The sequence below is a fragment of the Oncorhynchus mykiss genome, unplaced genomic scaffold (assembly GCF_013265735.2).
Source record: "Oncorhynchus mykiss isolate Arlee unplaced genomic scaffold, USDA_OmykA_1.1 un_scaffold_87, whole genome shotgun sequence".
NCBI classification, from domain to species: Eukaryota; Metazoa; Chordata; class Actinopteri; order Salmoniformes; family Salmonidae; genus Oncorhynchus; species Oncorhynchus mykiss.
The window spans coordinates 80,001-97,500 of NW_023493659.1; the positions used below are offsets into that span (position 1 = coordinate 80,001).

Consider the following 17,500-nt stretch of genomic DNA (forward strand, 5'->3'; position numbering starts at 1 on the left):
ATTACCACACAGACCCCTACATAAAGACACACAGATCCCTACATAAAGACACACTAATTACCACACAGACCCCTACATAAAGACACACTAATTACCACACAGACCCCTACATAAAGACACACTAATTACCACACAGACCCCTACATAAAGACACACTAATTACCACACAGACCGCTACATAAAGACACACTAATTACCACACAGACCCCTACATAAAGACACACTAATTACCACACAGACCCCTACAAAAAGACACACTAATTACCACACTGACCCCTACATAAAGACACACTAATTACCACACAGACCCCTACATAAAGACACACTAATTACCACACACACCCCTATATAAAGACACACTAATTACCACACACACACCCCTACATAAAGACACACAGATCCCTACATAAAGACACACTAATTACCACACTGACCCCTACATAAAGACACACTAATTACCACACAGACCCCTACATAAAGACACACTAATTACCACACTGACCCCTACATAAAGACACACTAATTACCACACAGACCCCTACATAAAGACACACTAATTACCACACACACCCCTATATAAAGACACACTAATTACCACACACACACCCCTACATAAAGACACACAGATCCCTACATAAAGACACACTAATTACCACACTGACCCCTACATAAAGACACACTAATTACCACACAGACCCCTACATAAAGACACACTAATTACCACACAGACCCATACATAAAGACACACTAATTACCACACAGACCCATACATAAAGACACACTAATTACCACACAGACCCCTACATAAAGACACACTAATTACCACACAGACCCCTACATAAAGACACACTAATTACCACACAGACCCATACATAAAGACACACTAATTACCACACAGACCCCTACATAAAGACACACTAATTACCACACAGACCCCTACATAAAGACACACTAATCACCACACAGACCCCTACATAAAGACACACTAATTACCACACTGACCCCTACATAAAGACACACAGACCCCTACATAAAGACACACTAATTACCACACAGACCCCTACATAAAGACACACTAATTACCACACAGACCCCTACATAAAGACACACAGATCCCTACATAAAGACACACTAATTACCACACAGACCCCTACATAAAGACACACTAATTACCACACAGACCCCTACATAAAGACACACTAATTACCACACAGACCCCTACATAAAGACACACTAATTACCACACAGACCCCTACATAAAGACACACTAATTACCACACAGACCCCTACATAAAGACACACTAATTACCACACAGACCCCTACATAAAGACACACTAATTACCACACTGACCCCTACATAAAGACACACTAATTACCACACAGACCCCTACATAAAGACACACTAATTACCACACACAGCCCTATATAAAGACACACTAATTACCACACAGACCCCTACATAAAGACACACAGATCCCTACATAAAGACACACTAATTACCACACAGACCCCTACATAAAGACACACTAATTACCACACAGACCCCTACATAAAGACACACTAATTACCACACAGACCCCTACATAAAGACACACTAATTACCACACACACCCCTATATAAAGACACACTAATTACCACACACAGACCCCTACATAAAGACACACAGATCCCTACATAAAGACACACTAATTACCACACAGACCCCTACATAAAGACACACTAATTACCACACAGACCCCTACATAAAGACACACTAATTACCACACAGACCCCTACATAAAGACACACTAATTACCACACAGACCCCTACATAAAGACACACTAATTACCACACAGACCCCTACATAAAGACACACTAATTACCACACAGACCCCTACATAAAAACACACTAATTACCACACAGACCCCTACATAAAGACACACTAATTACCACACAGACCCCTAAATAAAGACACACTAATTACCACACAGACCCCTACATAAAAACACACTAATTACCACACAGACCCCTACATAAAGACACACTAATTACCACACAGACCCCTACATAAAGACACACTAATTACCACACAGACCCCTATATAAAGACACACTAATTACCACACAGACCCATACATAAAGACACACTAATTACCACACAGACCCCTACATAAAGACACACTAATTACCACACAGACCCCTACATAAAGACACACTAATTACCACACAGACCCCTACATAAAGACACACTAATTACCACACAGAACCCTACATAAAGACACACTAATTACCACACAGACCCCTACATAAAAACACACTAATTACCACACAGACCCATACATAAAGACACACTAATTACCACACACAGACCCCTACATAAAGACACACTAATTACCACACAGAACCCTACATAAAGACACACTAATTACCACACAGACCCCTACATAAAGACACACTAATTACCACACAGACCCCTACATAAAGACACACTAATTACCACACAGACCCCTACATAAAGACACACTAATTACCACACAGACCCATACATAAAGACACACTAATTACCACACACAGACCCCTACATAAAGACACACTAATTACCACACACAGACCCCTACATAAAAACACACTAATCACCACACAGACCCCTACATAAAGACACACTAATTACCACACACAGACCCCTACATAAAGACACACTAATTACCACACACAGACCCCTACATAAAAACACACTAATTACCACACAGACCCCTACATAAAGACACACTAATTACCACACAGACCCCTACATAAAAACACACTAATTACCACACAGACCCCTACATAAAGACACACTAATTACCACACAGACCCCTACATAAAGACACACTAATTACCACACAGACTCCTACATAAAGACACACTAATTACCACACAGACCCCTACATAAAGACACACTAATTACCACACAGACCCCTACATAAAAACACACTAATTACCACACAGACCCCTATATAAAGACACACTAATTACCACACACAGACCCCTACATAAAGACACACTAATTACCACACACAGACCCCTACATAAAAACACACTAATTACCACACAGACCCCTATATAAAGACACACTAATTACCACACAGACCCCTACATAAAAACACACTAATTACCACACAGACCCCTACATAAAGACACACTAATTACCACACAGACCCCTACATAAAGACACACTAATTACCACACAGACCCCTACATAAAAACACACTAATTACCACACAGACCCCTATATAAAGACACACTAATTACCACACAGACCCCTACATAAAGACACACTAATTACCACACAGACCCCTACATAAAGACACACTAATTACCACACAGACCCCTATATAAAGACACACTAATTACCACACAGACCCCTACATAAAGACACACTAATTACCACACAGACCCATACATAAAGACACACTAATTACCACACAGACCCCTACATAAAGACACACTAATTACCACACTGACCCCTACATAAAGACACACTAATTACCACACACACCCCTATATAAAGATACACTAATTACCACACACACACCCCTACATAAAGACACACAGATCCCTACATAAAGACACACTAATTACCACACTGACCCCTACATAAAGACACACTAATTACCACACAGACCCCTACATAAAGACACACTAATTACCACACAGACCCATACATAAAGACACACTAATTACCACACAGACCCATACATAAAGACACACTAATTACCACACAGACCCCTACATAAAGACACACTAATTACCACACAGACCCCTACATAAAGACACACTAATTACCACACAGACCCATACATAAAGACACACTAATTACCACACAGACCCCTACATAAAGACACACTAATTACCACACAGACCCCTACATAAAAACACACTAATTACCACACAGACCCATACATAAAGACACACTAATTACCACACAGACCCCTACATAAAGACACACTAATTACCACACAGACCCCTATATAAAGACACACTAATTACCACACAGACCCCTACATAAAGACACACTAATCACCACACAGACCCCTACATAAAGACACACTAATTACCACACTGACCCCTACATAAAGACACACAGACCCCTACATAAAGACACACTAATTACCACACAGACCCCTACATAAAGACACACTAATTACCACACAGACCCCTACATAAAGACACACAGATCCCTACATAAAGACACACTAATTACCACACAGACCCCTACATAAAGACACACTAATTACCACACAGACCCATACATAAAGACACACTAATTACCACACAGACCCCTACATAAAGACACACTAATTACCACACAGACCCCTACATAAAAACACACTAATTACCACACAGACCCATACATAAAGACACACTAATTACCACACAGACCCCTACATAAAGACACACTAATTACCACACAGACCCCTATATAAAGACACACTAATTACCACACAGACCCCTACATAAAGACACACTAATTACCACACAGACCCCTATATAAAGACACACTAATTACCACACAGACCCCTACATAAAGACACACTAATTACCACACAGACCCCTATATAAAGACACACTAATTACCACACACAGACCCCTTCATAAAGACACACTAATTACCACACACAGACCCCTACATAAAGACACACTAATTACCACACAGACCCCTACATAAAGACACACTAATTACCACACAGACCCCTACATAAAGACACACTAATCACCACACAGACCCCTACATAAAGACACACTAATTACCACACTGACCCCTACATAAAGACACACAGACCCCTACATAAAGACACACTAATTACCACACAGACCCCTACATAAAGACACACTAATTACCACACAGACCCCTACATAAAGACACACAGATCCCTACATAAAGACACACTAATTACCACACAGACCCCTACATAAAGACACACTAATTACCACACAGACCCCTACATAAAGACACACTAATTACCACACAGACCCCTACATAAAGACACACTAATTACCACACAGACCCCTACATAAAGACACACTAATTACCACACAGACCCCTACATAAAGACACACTAATTACCACACAGACCCCTACATAAAGACACACTAATTACCACACTGACCCCTACATAAAGACACACTAATTACCACACAGACCCCTACATAAAGACACACTAATTACCACACACACCCCTATATAAAGACACACTAATTACCACACACACACCCCTACATAAAGACACACAGATCCCTACATAAAGACACACTAATTACCACACAGACCCCTACATAAAGACACACTAATTACCACACAGACCCCTACATAAAGACACACTAATTACCACACAGACCCCTACATAAAGACACACTAATTACCACACAGACCCATACATAAAGACACACTAATTACCACACAGACCCCTACATAAAGACACACTAATTACCACACAGACCCCTACATAAAAACACACTAATTACCACACAGACCCCTACATAAAGACACACTAATTACCACACAGACCCCTACATAAAGACACACTAATTACCACACAGACCCCTACATAAAGACACACTAATTACCACACAGACCCCTATATAAAGACACACTAATTACCACACAGACCCCTACATAAAGACACACTAATCACCACACAGACCCCTACATAAAGACACACTAATTACCACACTGACCCCTACATAAAGACACACAGACCCCTACATAAAGACACACTAATTACCACACAGACCCCTACATAAAGACACACTAATTACCACACAGACCCCTACATAAAAACACACTAATTACCACACAGACCCCTACATAAAGACACACTAATTACCACACAGACCCCTACATAAAGACACACTAATTACCACACAGACCCCTACATAAAGACACACTAATTACCACACAGACCCCTATATAAAGACACACTAATTACCACACAGACCCCTACATAAAGACACACTAATCACCACACAGACCCCTACATAAAGACACACTAATTACCACACTGACCCCTACATAAAGACACACAGACCCCTACATAAAGACACACTAATTACCACACAGACCCCTACATAAAGACACACTAATTACCACACAGACCCCTACATAAAGACACACAGATCCCTACATAAAGACACACTAATTACCACACAGACCCCTACATAAAGACACACTAATTACCACACAGACCCCTACATAAAGACACACTAATTACCACACAGACCCCTACATAAAGACACACTAATTACCACACAGACCCCTACATAAAGACACACTAATTACCACACAGACCCCTACATAAAGACGCACTAATTACCACACAGACCCCTACATAAAGACACACTAATTACCACACTGACCCCTACATAAAGACACACTAATTACCCCACAGACCCCTACATAAAGACACACTAATTACCACACACACCCCTATATAAAGACACACTAATTACCACACACACACCCCTACATAAAGACACACAGATCCCTACATAAAGACACACTAATTACCACACAGACCCCTACATAAAGACACACTAATTACCACACAGACCCCTACATAAAGACACACTAATTACCACACAGACCCCTACATAAAGACACACTAATTACCACACACACCCCTATATAAAGACACACTAATTACCACACACAGACCCCTACATAAAGACACACAGATCCCTACATAAAGACACACTAATTACCACACAGACCCCTACATAAAGACACACTAATTACCACACAGACCCCTACATAAAGACACACTAATTACCACACAGACCCCTACATAAAGACACACTAATTACCACACAGACCCCTACATAAAGACACACTAATTACCACACAGACCCCTACATAAAGACACACTAATTACCACACAGACCCCTACATAAAAACACACTAATTACCACACAGACCCCTACATAAAGACACACTAATTACCACACAGACCCCTAAATAAAGACACACTAATTACCACACAGACCCCTACATAAAAACACACTAATTACCACACAGACCCCTACATAAAGACACACTAATTACCACACAGACCCCTACATAGACACACTAATTACCACACAGACCCCTATATAAAGACACACTAATTACCACACAGACCCATACATAAAGACACACTAATTACCACACAGACCCCTACATAAAGACACACTAATTACCACACAGACCCCTACATAAAGACACACTAATTACCACACAGACCCCTACATAAAGACACACTAATTACCACACAGACCCCTACATAAAAACACACTAATTACCACACAGACCCATACATAAAGACACACTAATTACCACACACAGACCCCTACATAAAGACACACTAATTACCACACAGACCCCTACATAAAGACACACTAATTACCACACAGACCCCTACATAAAGACACACTAATTACCACACAGACCCCTACATAAAGACACACTAATTACCACACAGACACCTACATAAAGACACACTAATTACCACACAGACCCCTACATAAAGACACACTAATTACCACACAGACCCCTACATAAAAACACACTAATTACCACACAGACCCCTACATAAAAACACACTAATTACCACACAGACCCCTACATAAAGACACACTAATTACCACACAGACCCCTATATAAAAACACACTAATTACCACACAGACCCCTACATAAAGACACACTAATTACCACACAGACCCCTACATAAAGACACACTAATTACCACACAGACCCCTACATAAAGACACACTAATTACCACACAGACCCCTACATAAAAACACACTAATTACCACACAGACCCCTACATAAAAACACACTAATTACCACACAGACCCCTACATAAAAACACACTAATTACCACACAGACCCCTACATAAAGACACACTAATTACCACACACAGACCCCTACATAAAGACACACAGATCCCTACATAAAGACACACTAATTACCACACAGACCCCTACATAAAGACACACTAATTACCACACAGACCCCTACATAAAGACACACTAATTACCACACAGACCCCTACATAAAGACACACTAATTACCACACAGACCCCTACATAAAGACGCACTAATTACCACACAGACCCCTACATAAAGACACACTAATTACCACACTGACCCCTACATAAAGACACACTAATTACCCCACAGACCCCTACATAAAGACACACTAATTACCACACACACCCCTATATAAAGACACACTAATTACCACACACACACCCCTACATAAAGACACACAGATCCCTACATAAAGACACACTAATTACCACACAGACCCCTACATAAAGACACACTAATTACCACACAGACCCCTACATAAAGACACACTAATTACCACACAGACCCCTACATAAAGACACACTAATTACCACACACACCCCTATATAAAGACACACTAATTACCACACACAGACCCCTACATAAAGACACACAGATCCCTACATAAAGACACACTAATTACCACACAGACCCCTACATAAAGACACACTAATTACCACACAGACCCCTACATAAAGACACACTAATTACCACACAGACCCCTACATAAAGACACACTAATTACCACACAGACCCCTACATAAAGACACACTAATTACCACACAGACCCCTACATAAAGACACACTAATTACCACACAGACCCCTACATAAAAACACACTAATTACCACACAGACCCCTACATAAAGACACACTAATTACCACACAGACCCCTAAATAAAGACACACTAATTACCACACAGACCCCTACATAAAAACACACTAATTACCACACAGACCCCTACATAAAGACACACTAATTACCACACAGACCCCTACATAGACACACTAATTACCACACAGACCCCTATATAAAGACACACTAATTACCACACAGACCCATACATAAAGACACACTAATTACCACACAGACCCCTACATAAAGACACACTAATTACCACACAGACCCCTACATAAAGACACACTAATTACCACACAGACCCCTACATAAAGACACACTAATTACCACACAGACCCCTACATAAAAACACACTAATTACCACACAGACCCATACATAAAGACACACTAATTACCACACACAGACCCCTACATAAAGACACACTAATTACCACACAGACCCCTACATAAAGACACACTAATTACCACACAGACCCCTACATAAAGACACACTAATTACCACACAGACCCCTACATAAAGACACACTAATTACCACACAGACACCTACATAAAGACACACTAATTACCACACAGACCCCTACATAAAGACACACTAATTACCACACAGACCCCTACATAAAAACACACTAATTACCACACAGACCCCTACATAAAAACACACTAATTACCACACAGACCCCTACATAAAGACACACTAATTACCACACAGACCCCTATATAAAAACACACTAATTACCACACAGACCCCTACATAAAGACACACTAATTACCACACAGACCCCTACATAAAGACACACTAATTACCACACAGACCCCTACATAAAGACACACTAATTACCACACAGACCCCTACATAAAAACACACTAATTACCACACAGACCCCTACATAAAAACACACTAATTACCACACAGACCCCTACATAAAAACACACTAATTACCACACAGACCCCTACATAAAGACACACTAATTACCACACACAGACCCCTACATAAAGACACACAGATCCCTACATAAAGACACACTAATTACCACACAGACCCCTACATAAAGACACACTAATTACCACACAGACCCCTACATAAAGACACACTAATTACCACACAGACCCCTACATAAAGACACACTAATTACCACACAGACCCATACATAAAGACACACTAATTACCACACACACACCCCTACATAAAGACACACTAATTACCACACAGACCCCTACATAAAGACACACTAATTACCACACAGACCCCTACATAAAGACACACTAATTACCACACACAGACCCCTACATAAAAACACACTAATCACCACACAGACCCCTACATAAAGACACACTAATTACCACACACAGACCCCTACATAAAGACACACTAATTACCACACACAGACCCCTACATAAAAACACACTAATTACCACACAGACCCCTACATAAAGACACACTAATTACCACACAGACCCCTACATAAAAACACACTAATTACCACACAGACCCCTACATAAAGACACACTAATTACCACACAGACCCCTACATAAAGACACACTAATTACCACACAGACCCCTACATAAAGACACACTAATTACCACACAGACCCCTACATAAAAACACACTAATTACCACACAGACCCCTATATAAAGACACACTAATTACCACACACAGACCCCTACATAAAGACACACTAATTACCACACACAGACCCCTACATAAAAACACACTAATTACCACACAGACCCCTACATAAAGACACACTAATTACCACACAGACCCCTACATAAAAACACACTAATTACCACACAGACCCCTACATAAAGACACACTAATTACCACACAGACCCCTACATAAAGACACACTAATTACCACACAGACCCATACATAAAGACACACTAATTACCACACAGACCCCTATATAAAGGCACACTAATTACCACACAGACCCCTACATAAAGACACACTAATTACCACACAGACCCCTACATAAAGACACACTAATTACCACACAGACCCCTACATAAAGACACACTAATTACCACACAGACCCCTACATAAAGACACACTAATTACCACACAGACCTCTACATAAAGACACACTAATTACCACACAGACCCCTACATAAAGACACACTAATTACCACACAGACCCCTACATAAAAACACACTAATTACCACACAGACCCCTACATAAAAACACACTAATTACCACACAGACCCCTACATAAAGACACACTAATTACCACACAGACCCCTACATAAAGACACATAAATTACCACACAGACCCCTACATAAAAACACACTAATTACCACACAGACCCCTACATAAAGACACACTAATTACCACACAGACCCCTACATAAAGACACACTAATTACCACACAGACCCCCTACATAAAGACACACTAATTACCACACAGACCCATACATAAAGACACACTAATTACCACACAGACCCCTACATAAAGACACACTAATTACCACACAGACCCCTACATAAAAACACACTAATTACCACACAGACCCCTACATAAAGACACACTAATTACCACACAGACCCCTACATAAAGACACACTAATTACCACACAGACCCCTACATAAAAACACACTAATTACCACACAGACCCCTACATAAAGACACACTAATTACCACACAGACCCCTACATAAAGACACACTAATTACCACACAGACCCCTACATAAAAACACACTAATTACCACACAGACCCCTACATAAAGACACACTAATTACCACACAGACCCCTACATAAAAACACACTAATTACCACACAGACCCCTACATAAAGACACACTAATTACCACACAGACCCCTACATAAAGACACACTAATTACCACACAGACCCCTACATAAAGACACACTAATTACCACACAGACCCCTACATAAAGACACACTAATTACCACACAGACCCCTACATAAAAACACACTAATTACCACACAGACCCCTATATAAAGACACACTAATTACCACACACAGACCCCCTACATAAAGACACACTAATTACCACACACAGACCCCTACATAAAAACACACTAATTACCACACAGACCCCTACATAAAGACACACTAATTACCACACAGACCCCTACATAAAAACACACTAATTACCACACAGACCCCTACATAAAGACACACTAATTACCACACAGACCCCTACATAAAGACACACTAATTACCACACAGACCCATACATAAAGACACACTAATTACCACACAGACCCCTATATAAAGGCACACTAATTACCACACAGACCCCTACATAAAGACACACTAATTACCACACAGACCCCTACATAAAGACACACTAATTACCACACAGACCCCTACATAAAGACACACTAATTACCACACAGACCCCTACATAAAGACACACTAATTACCACACAGACCTCTACATAAAGACACACTAATTACCACACAGACCCCTACATAAAGACACACTAATTACCACACAGACCCCTACATAAAAACACACTAATTACCACACAGACCCCTACATAAAAACACACTAATTACCACACAGACCCCTACATAAAGACACACTAATTACCACACAGACCCCTACATAAAGACACATAAATTACCACACAGACCCCTACATAAAAACACACTAATTACCACACAGACCCCTACATAAAGACACACTAATTACCACACAGACCCCTACATAAAAACACACTAATTACCACACAGACCCCTACATAAAAACACACTAATTACCACACAGACCCATACATAAAGACACACTAATTACCACACAGACCCCTACATAAAGACACACTAATTACCACACAGACCCCTACATAAAAACACACTAATTACCACACAGACCCCTACATAAAGACACACTAATTACCACACAGACCCCTACATAAAGACACACTAATTACCACACAGACCCCTACATAAAAACACACTAATTACCACACAGACCCCTACATAAAGACACACTAATTACCACACAGACCCCTACATAAAGACACACTAATTACCACACAGACCCCTACATAAAAACACACTAATTACCACACAGACCCCTACATAAAGACACACTAATTACCACACAGACCCCTACATAAAGACACACTAATTACCACACAGACCCCTACATAAAAACACACTAATTACCACACAGACCCCTACATAAAGACACACTAATTACCACACAGACCCCTACATAAAGACACACTAATTACCACACAGACCCCTACATAAAAACACACTAATTACCACACAGACCCCTACATAAAGACACACTAATTACCACACAGACCCCTACATAAAAACACACTAATTACCACACAGACCCCTACATAAAGACACACTAATTACCACACAGACCCCTACATAAAGACACACTAATTACCACACAGACCCCTATATAAAGACACACTAATTACCACACAGACCCCTATATAAAGACACACTAATTACCACACAGACCCCTACATAAAGACACACTAATTACCACACAGACCCCTATATAAAGACAAACTAATTACCACACAGACCCCTACATAAAGACACACTAATTACCACACAGACCCCTACATAAAGACACACTAATTACCACACAGACCCATACATAAAGACACACTAATTACCACACAGACCCCTACATAAAGACACACTAATTACCACACAGACCCCTACATAAAGACACACTAATTACCACACAGACCCCTACATAAAGACACACTAATTACCACACAGACCCATACATAAAGACACACTAATTACCACACACAGACCCCTACATAAAGACACACTAATTACCACACACAGACCCCTACATAAAAACACACTAATTACCACACAGACCCCTACATAAAGACACACTAATTACCACACAGACCCCTACATAAAGACACACTAATTACCACACAGACCCATACATAAAGACACACTAATTACCACACAGACCCCTACATAAAGACACACTAATTACCACACAGACCCCTACATAAAGACACACTAATTACCACACAGACCCCTACATAAAGACACACTAATTACCACACAGACCCATACATAAAGACACACTAATTACCACACACAGACCCCTACATAAAGACACACTAATTACCACACAGACCCATACATAAAGACACACTAATTACCACACAGACCCCTACATAAAGACACACTAATTACCACACAGACCCCTACATAAAGACACACTAATTACCACACAGACCCCTACATAAAAACACACTAATTACCACACAGACCCCTACATAAAAACACACTAATTACCACACAGACCCCTACATAAAGACACACTAATTACCACACAGACCCCTACATAAAGACACACTAATTACCACACAGACCCCTACATAAAGACACACTAATTACCACACAGACCCCTACATAAAAACACACTAATTACCACACAGACCCATACATAAAGACACACTAATTACCACACACAGACCCCTACATAAAGACACACTAATTACCACACAGACCCCTACATAAAGACACACTAATTACCACACAGACCCCTACATAAAGACACACTAATTACCACACAGACCCCTACATAAAGACACACTAATTACCACACAGACCCCTACATAAAGACACACTAATTACCACACAGACCCATACATAAAGACACACTAATTACCACACACAGACCCCTACATAAAGACACACTAATTACCACACACAGACCCCTACATAAAAACACACTAATTACCACACAGACCCCTACATAAAGACACACTAATTACCACACACAGACCCCTACATAAAGACACACTAATTACCACACACAGACCCCTACATAAAAACACACTAATTACCACACAGACCCCTACATAAAGACACACTAATTACCACACAGACCCCTACATAAAGACACACTAATTACCACACAGACCCCTACATAAAGACACACTAATTACCACACAGACCCCTACATAAAGACACACTAATTACCACACAGACCCCTACATAAAAACACACTAATTACCACACAGACCCCTATATAAAGACACACTAATTACCACACACAGACCCCTACATAAAGACACACTAATTACCACACACAGACCCCTACATAAAAACACACTAATTACCACACAGACCCCTATATAAAGACACACTAATTACCACACAGACCCCTACATAAAAACACACTAATTACCACACAGACCCCTACATAAAGACACACTAATTACCACACAGACCCCTACATAAAGACACACTAATTACCACACAGACCCCTACATAAAGACACACTAATTACCACACAGACCCCTACATAAAGACACACTAATTACCACACAGACCCCTATATAAAGACACACTAATTACCACACACAGACCCCTTCATAAAGACACACTAATTACCACACACAGACCCCTACATAAAAACACACTAATTACCACACAGACCCCTATATAAAGACACACTAATTACCACACACAGACCCCTACATAAAGACACACTAATTACCACACACGGACCCCTACATAAAAACACACTAATTACCACACAGACCCCTACATAAAAACACACTAATTACCACACAGACCCCTATATAAAGACACACTAATTACCACACACAGACCCCTACATAAAGACACACTAATTACCACACACAGACCCCTACATAAAAACACACTAATTACCACACAGACCCCTATATAAAGACACACTAATTACCACACAGACCCCTACATAAAAACACACTAATTACCACACAGACCCCTACATAAAGACACACTAATTACCACACAGACCCCTACATAAAGACACACTAATTACCACACAGACCCCTACATAAAGACACACTAATTACCACACAGACCCCTACATAAAAACACACTAATTACCACACAGACCCCTACATAAAAACACACTAATTACCACACAGACCCCTACATAAAAACACACTAATTACCACACAGACCCCTATATAAAGACACACAGACCCCTATATAAAGACACACAGACCCCTATATAAAGACACACAGACCCCTATATAAAGACACACAGACCCCTATATAAAGACACACAGACCCCTATATAAAGACACACAGACCCCTATATAAAGACACACAGACCCCTATATAAAGACACACAGACCCCTATATAAAGACACACAGACCCCTATATAAAGACACACAGACCCCTATATAAAGACACACAGACCCCTATATAAAGACACACAGACCCCTATATAAAGACACACAGACCCCTATATAAAGACACACAGACCCCTACATAAAGACACACAGACCCCTATATAAAGACACACAGACCCCTACATAAAGACACACAGACCCCTATATAAAGACACACAGACCCCTATATAAAGACACACAGACCCCTATATAAAGACACACAGACCCCTATATAAAGACACACAGACCCCTACATAAAGACACACAGACCCCTACATAAAGACACACAGACATAAAGACCTTTGAAGAAGTTGGCAGCGAAGCCGGCCTTGTTGACGGTTCCGTCGGAGACGAACTTCATCCAGAGGCTGTGTGAGGTGGAGCGGACGTCCTCTGGTCTGTCGTACCCGCAGAATCGACCAATCAGAGGGCTGGATTCGGCCGGGCCGTCACGCACCTCCAGGTAGTCGTAGGCACAGCTGTCATGTCTCTCAATCTAGAAGGAGGAAACACAGACACACACACAATACACACACACACACACACACACACACACACAGACAGACACATAAACACACACACACACACACACACAGACACATAAACACACACACACACACACACACATAAATTCACCAGGTGTAGTAGACCTCACAGTGAAATGCTGAATACAACAGGTGTAGTAGACCTCACAGTGAAATGCTGAATACAACAGGTGTAGTAGACCTTACAGTGAAATGCTGAATACAACAGGTGTAGTAGACCTTACAGTGAAATGCTGAATACAACAGGTGTAGTAGACCTTACAGTGAAATGCTGAATACAACAGGTGTAGTAGACCTTACAGTGAAATGCTGAATACAACAGGTGTAGTAGACCTCACAGTGAAATGCTGAATACAACAGGTGTAGTAGACCTCACAGTGAAATGCTGTGTACAGAGTCAATGTGGAGGCTATATACAGGGGGTACCGGTACAGAGTCAATGTGGAGGCTATATACAGGGGGTACCGGTACAGAGTCAATGTGGAGGCTATATACAGGGGGTACCGGTACAGAGTCAATGTGGAGGCTATATACAGGGTGTTATGGTACAGAGTCAATGTGGAGGCTATATACAGGGGGTACCGGTACAGAGTCAATGTGGAGGCTATATACAGGGGGTACCAGTACAGAGTCAATGTGGAGACTATATACAGGGGGTACTGGTACAGAGTCAATGTGGAGGCTATATACAGGGTATTACGGTACAGAGTCAATGTGGAGGCTATATACAGGGTATTACGGTACAGAGTCAATGTGGAGGCTATATACAGGGGGTACCGGTACAGAGTCAATGTGGAGGCTATATACAGGGGGTACCGGTACAGAGTCAATGTGGAGGCTATATACAGGGTGTTACGGTACCGAGTCAATGTGGAGACTATATACAGGGGGTACCGGTACAGAGTCAATGTGGAGGCTATATACAGGGTATTACGGTACAGAGTCAATGTGGAGACTATATACAGGGGATACCACTACAGAGTCAATGTGGAGGCTATATACAGGGGGTACCGATACAGAGTCAATGTGCAGACTATATACAGGGGGTACCGATACAGAGTCAATGTGCAGACTATATACAGGGGGTACCG

General features: G+C 40.9%; 1 protein-coding gene across 3 annotated transcripts in view; it reads right to left on the bottom strand.

The window, feature by feature from the left end:
• Positions 1-17,500, bottom strand: part of LOC118947007 (dorsal-ventral patterning tolloid-like protein 1) — a 136,220-nt gene that overhangs the window by 25,168 nt on the left and 93,552 nt on the right. For all 3 annotated transcript variants that reach the window (XM_036971997.1, XM_036971998.1, XM_036971996.1), the window contains exon 13: positions 16,165-16,360. In XM_036971997.1, coding sequence (XP_036827892.1) covers positions 16,165-16,360 — 196 coding nt within the window. The remainder of the gene's footprint in view (positions 1-16,164; positions 16,361-17,500) is intronic.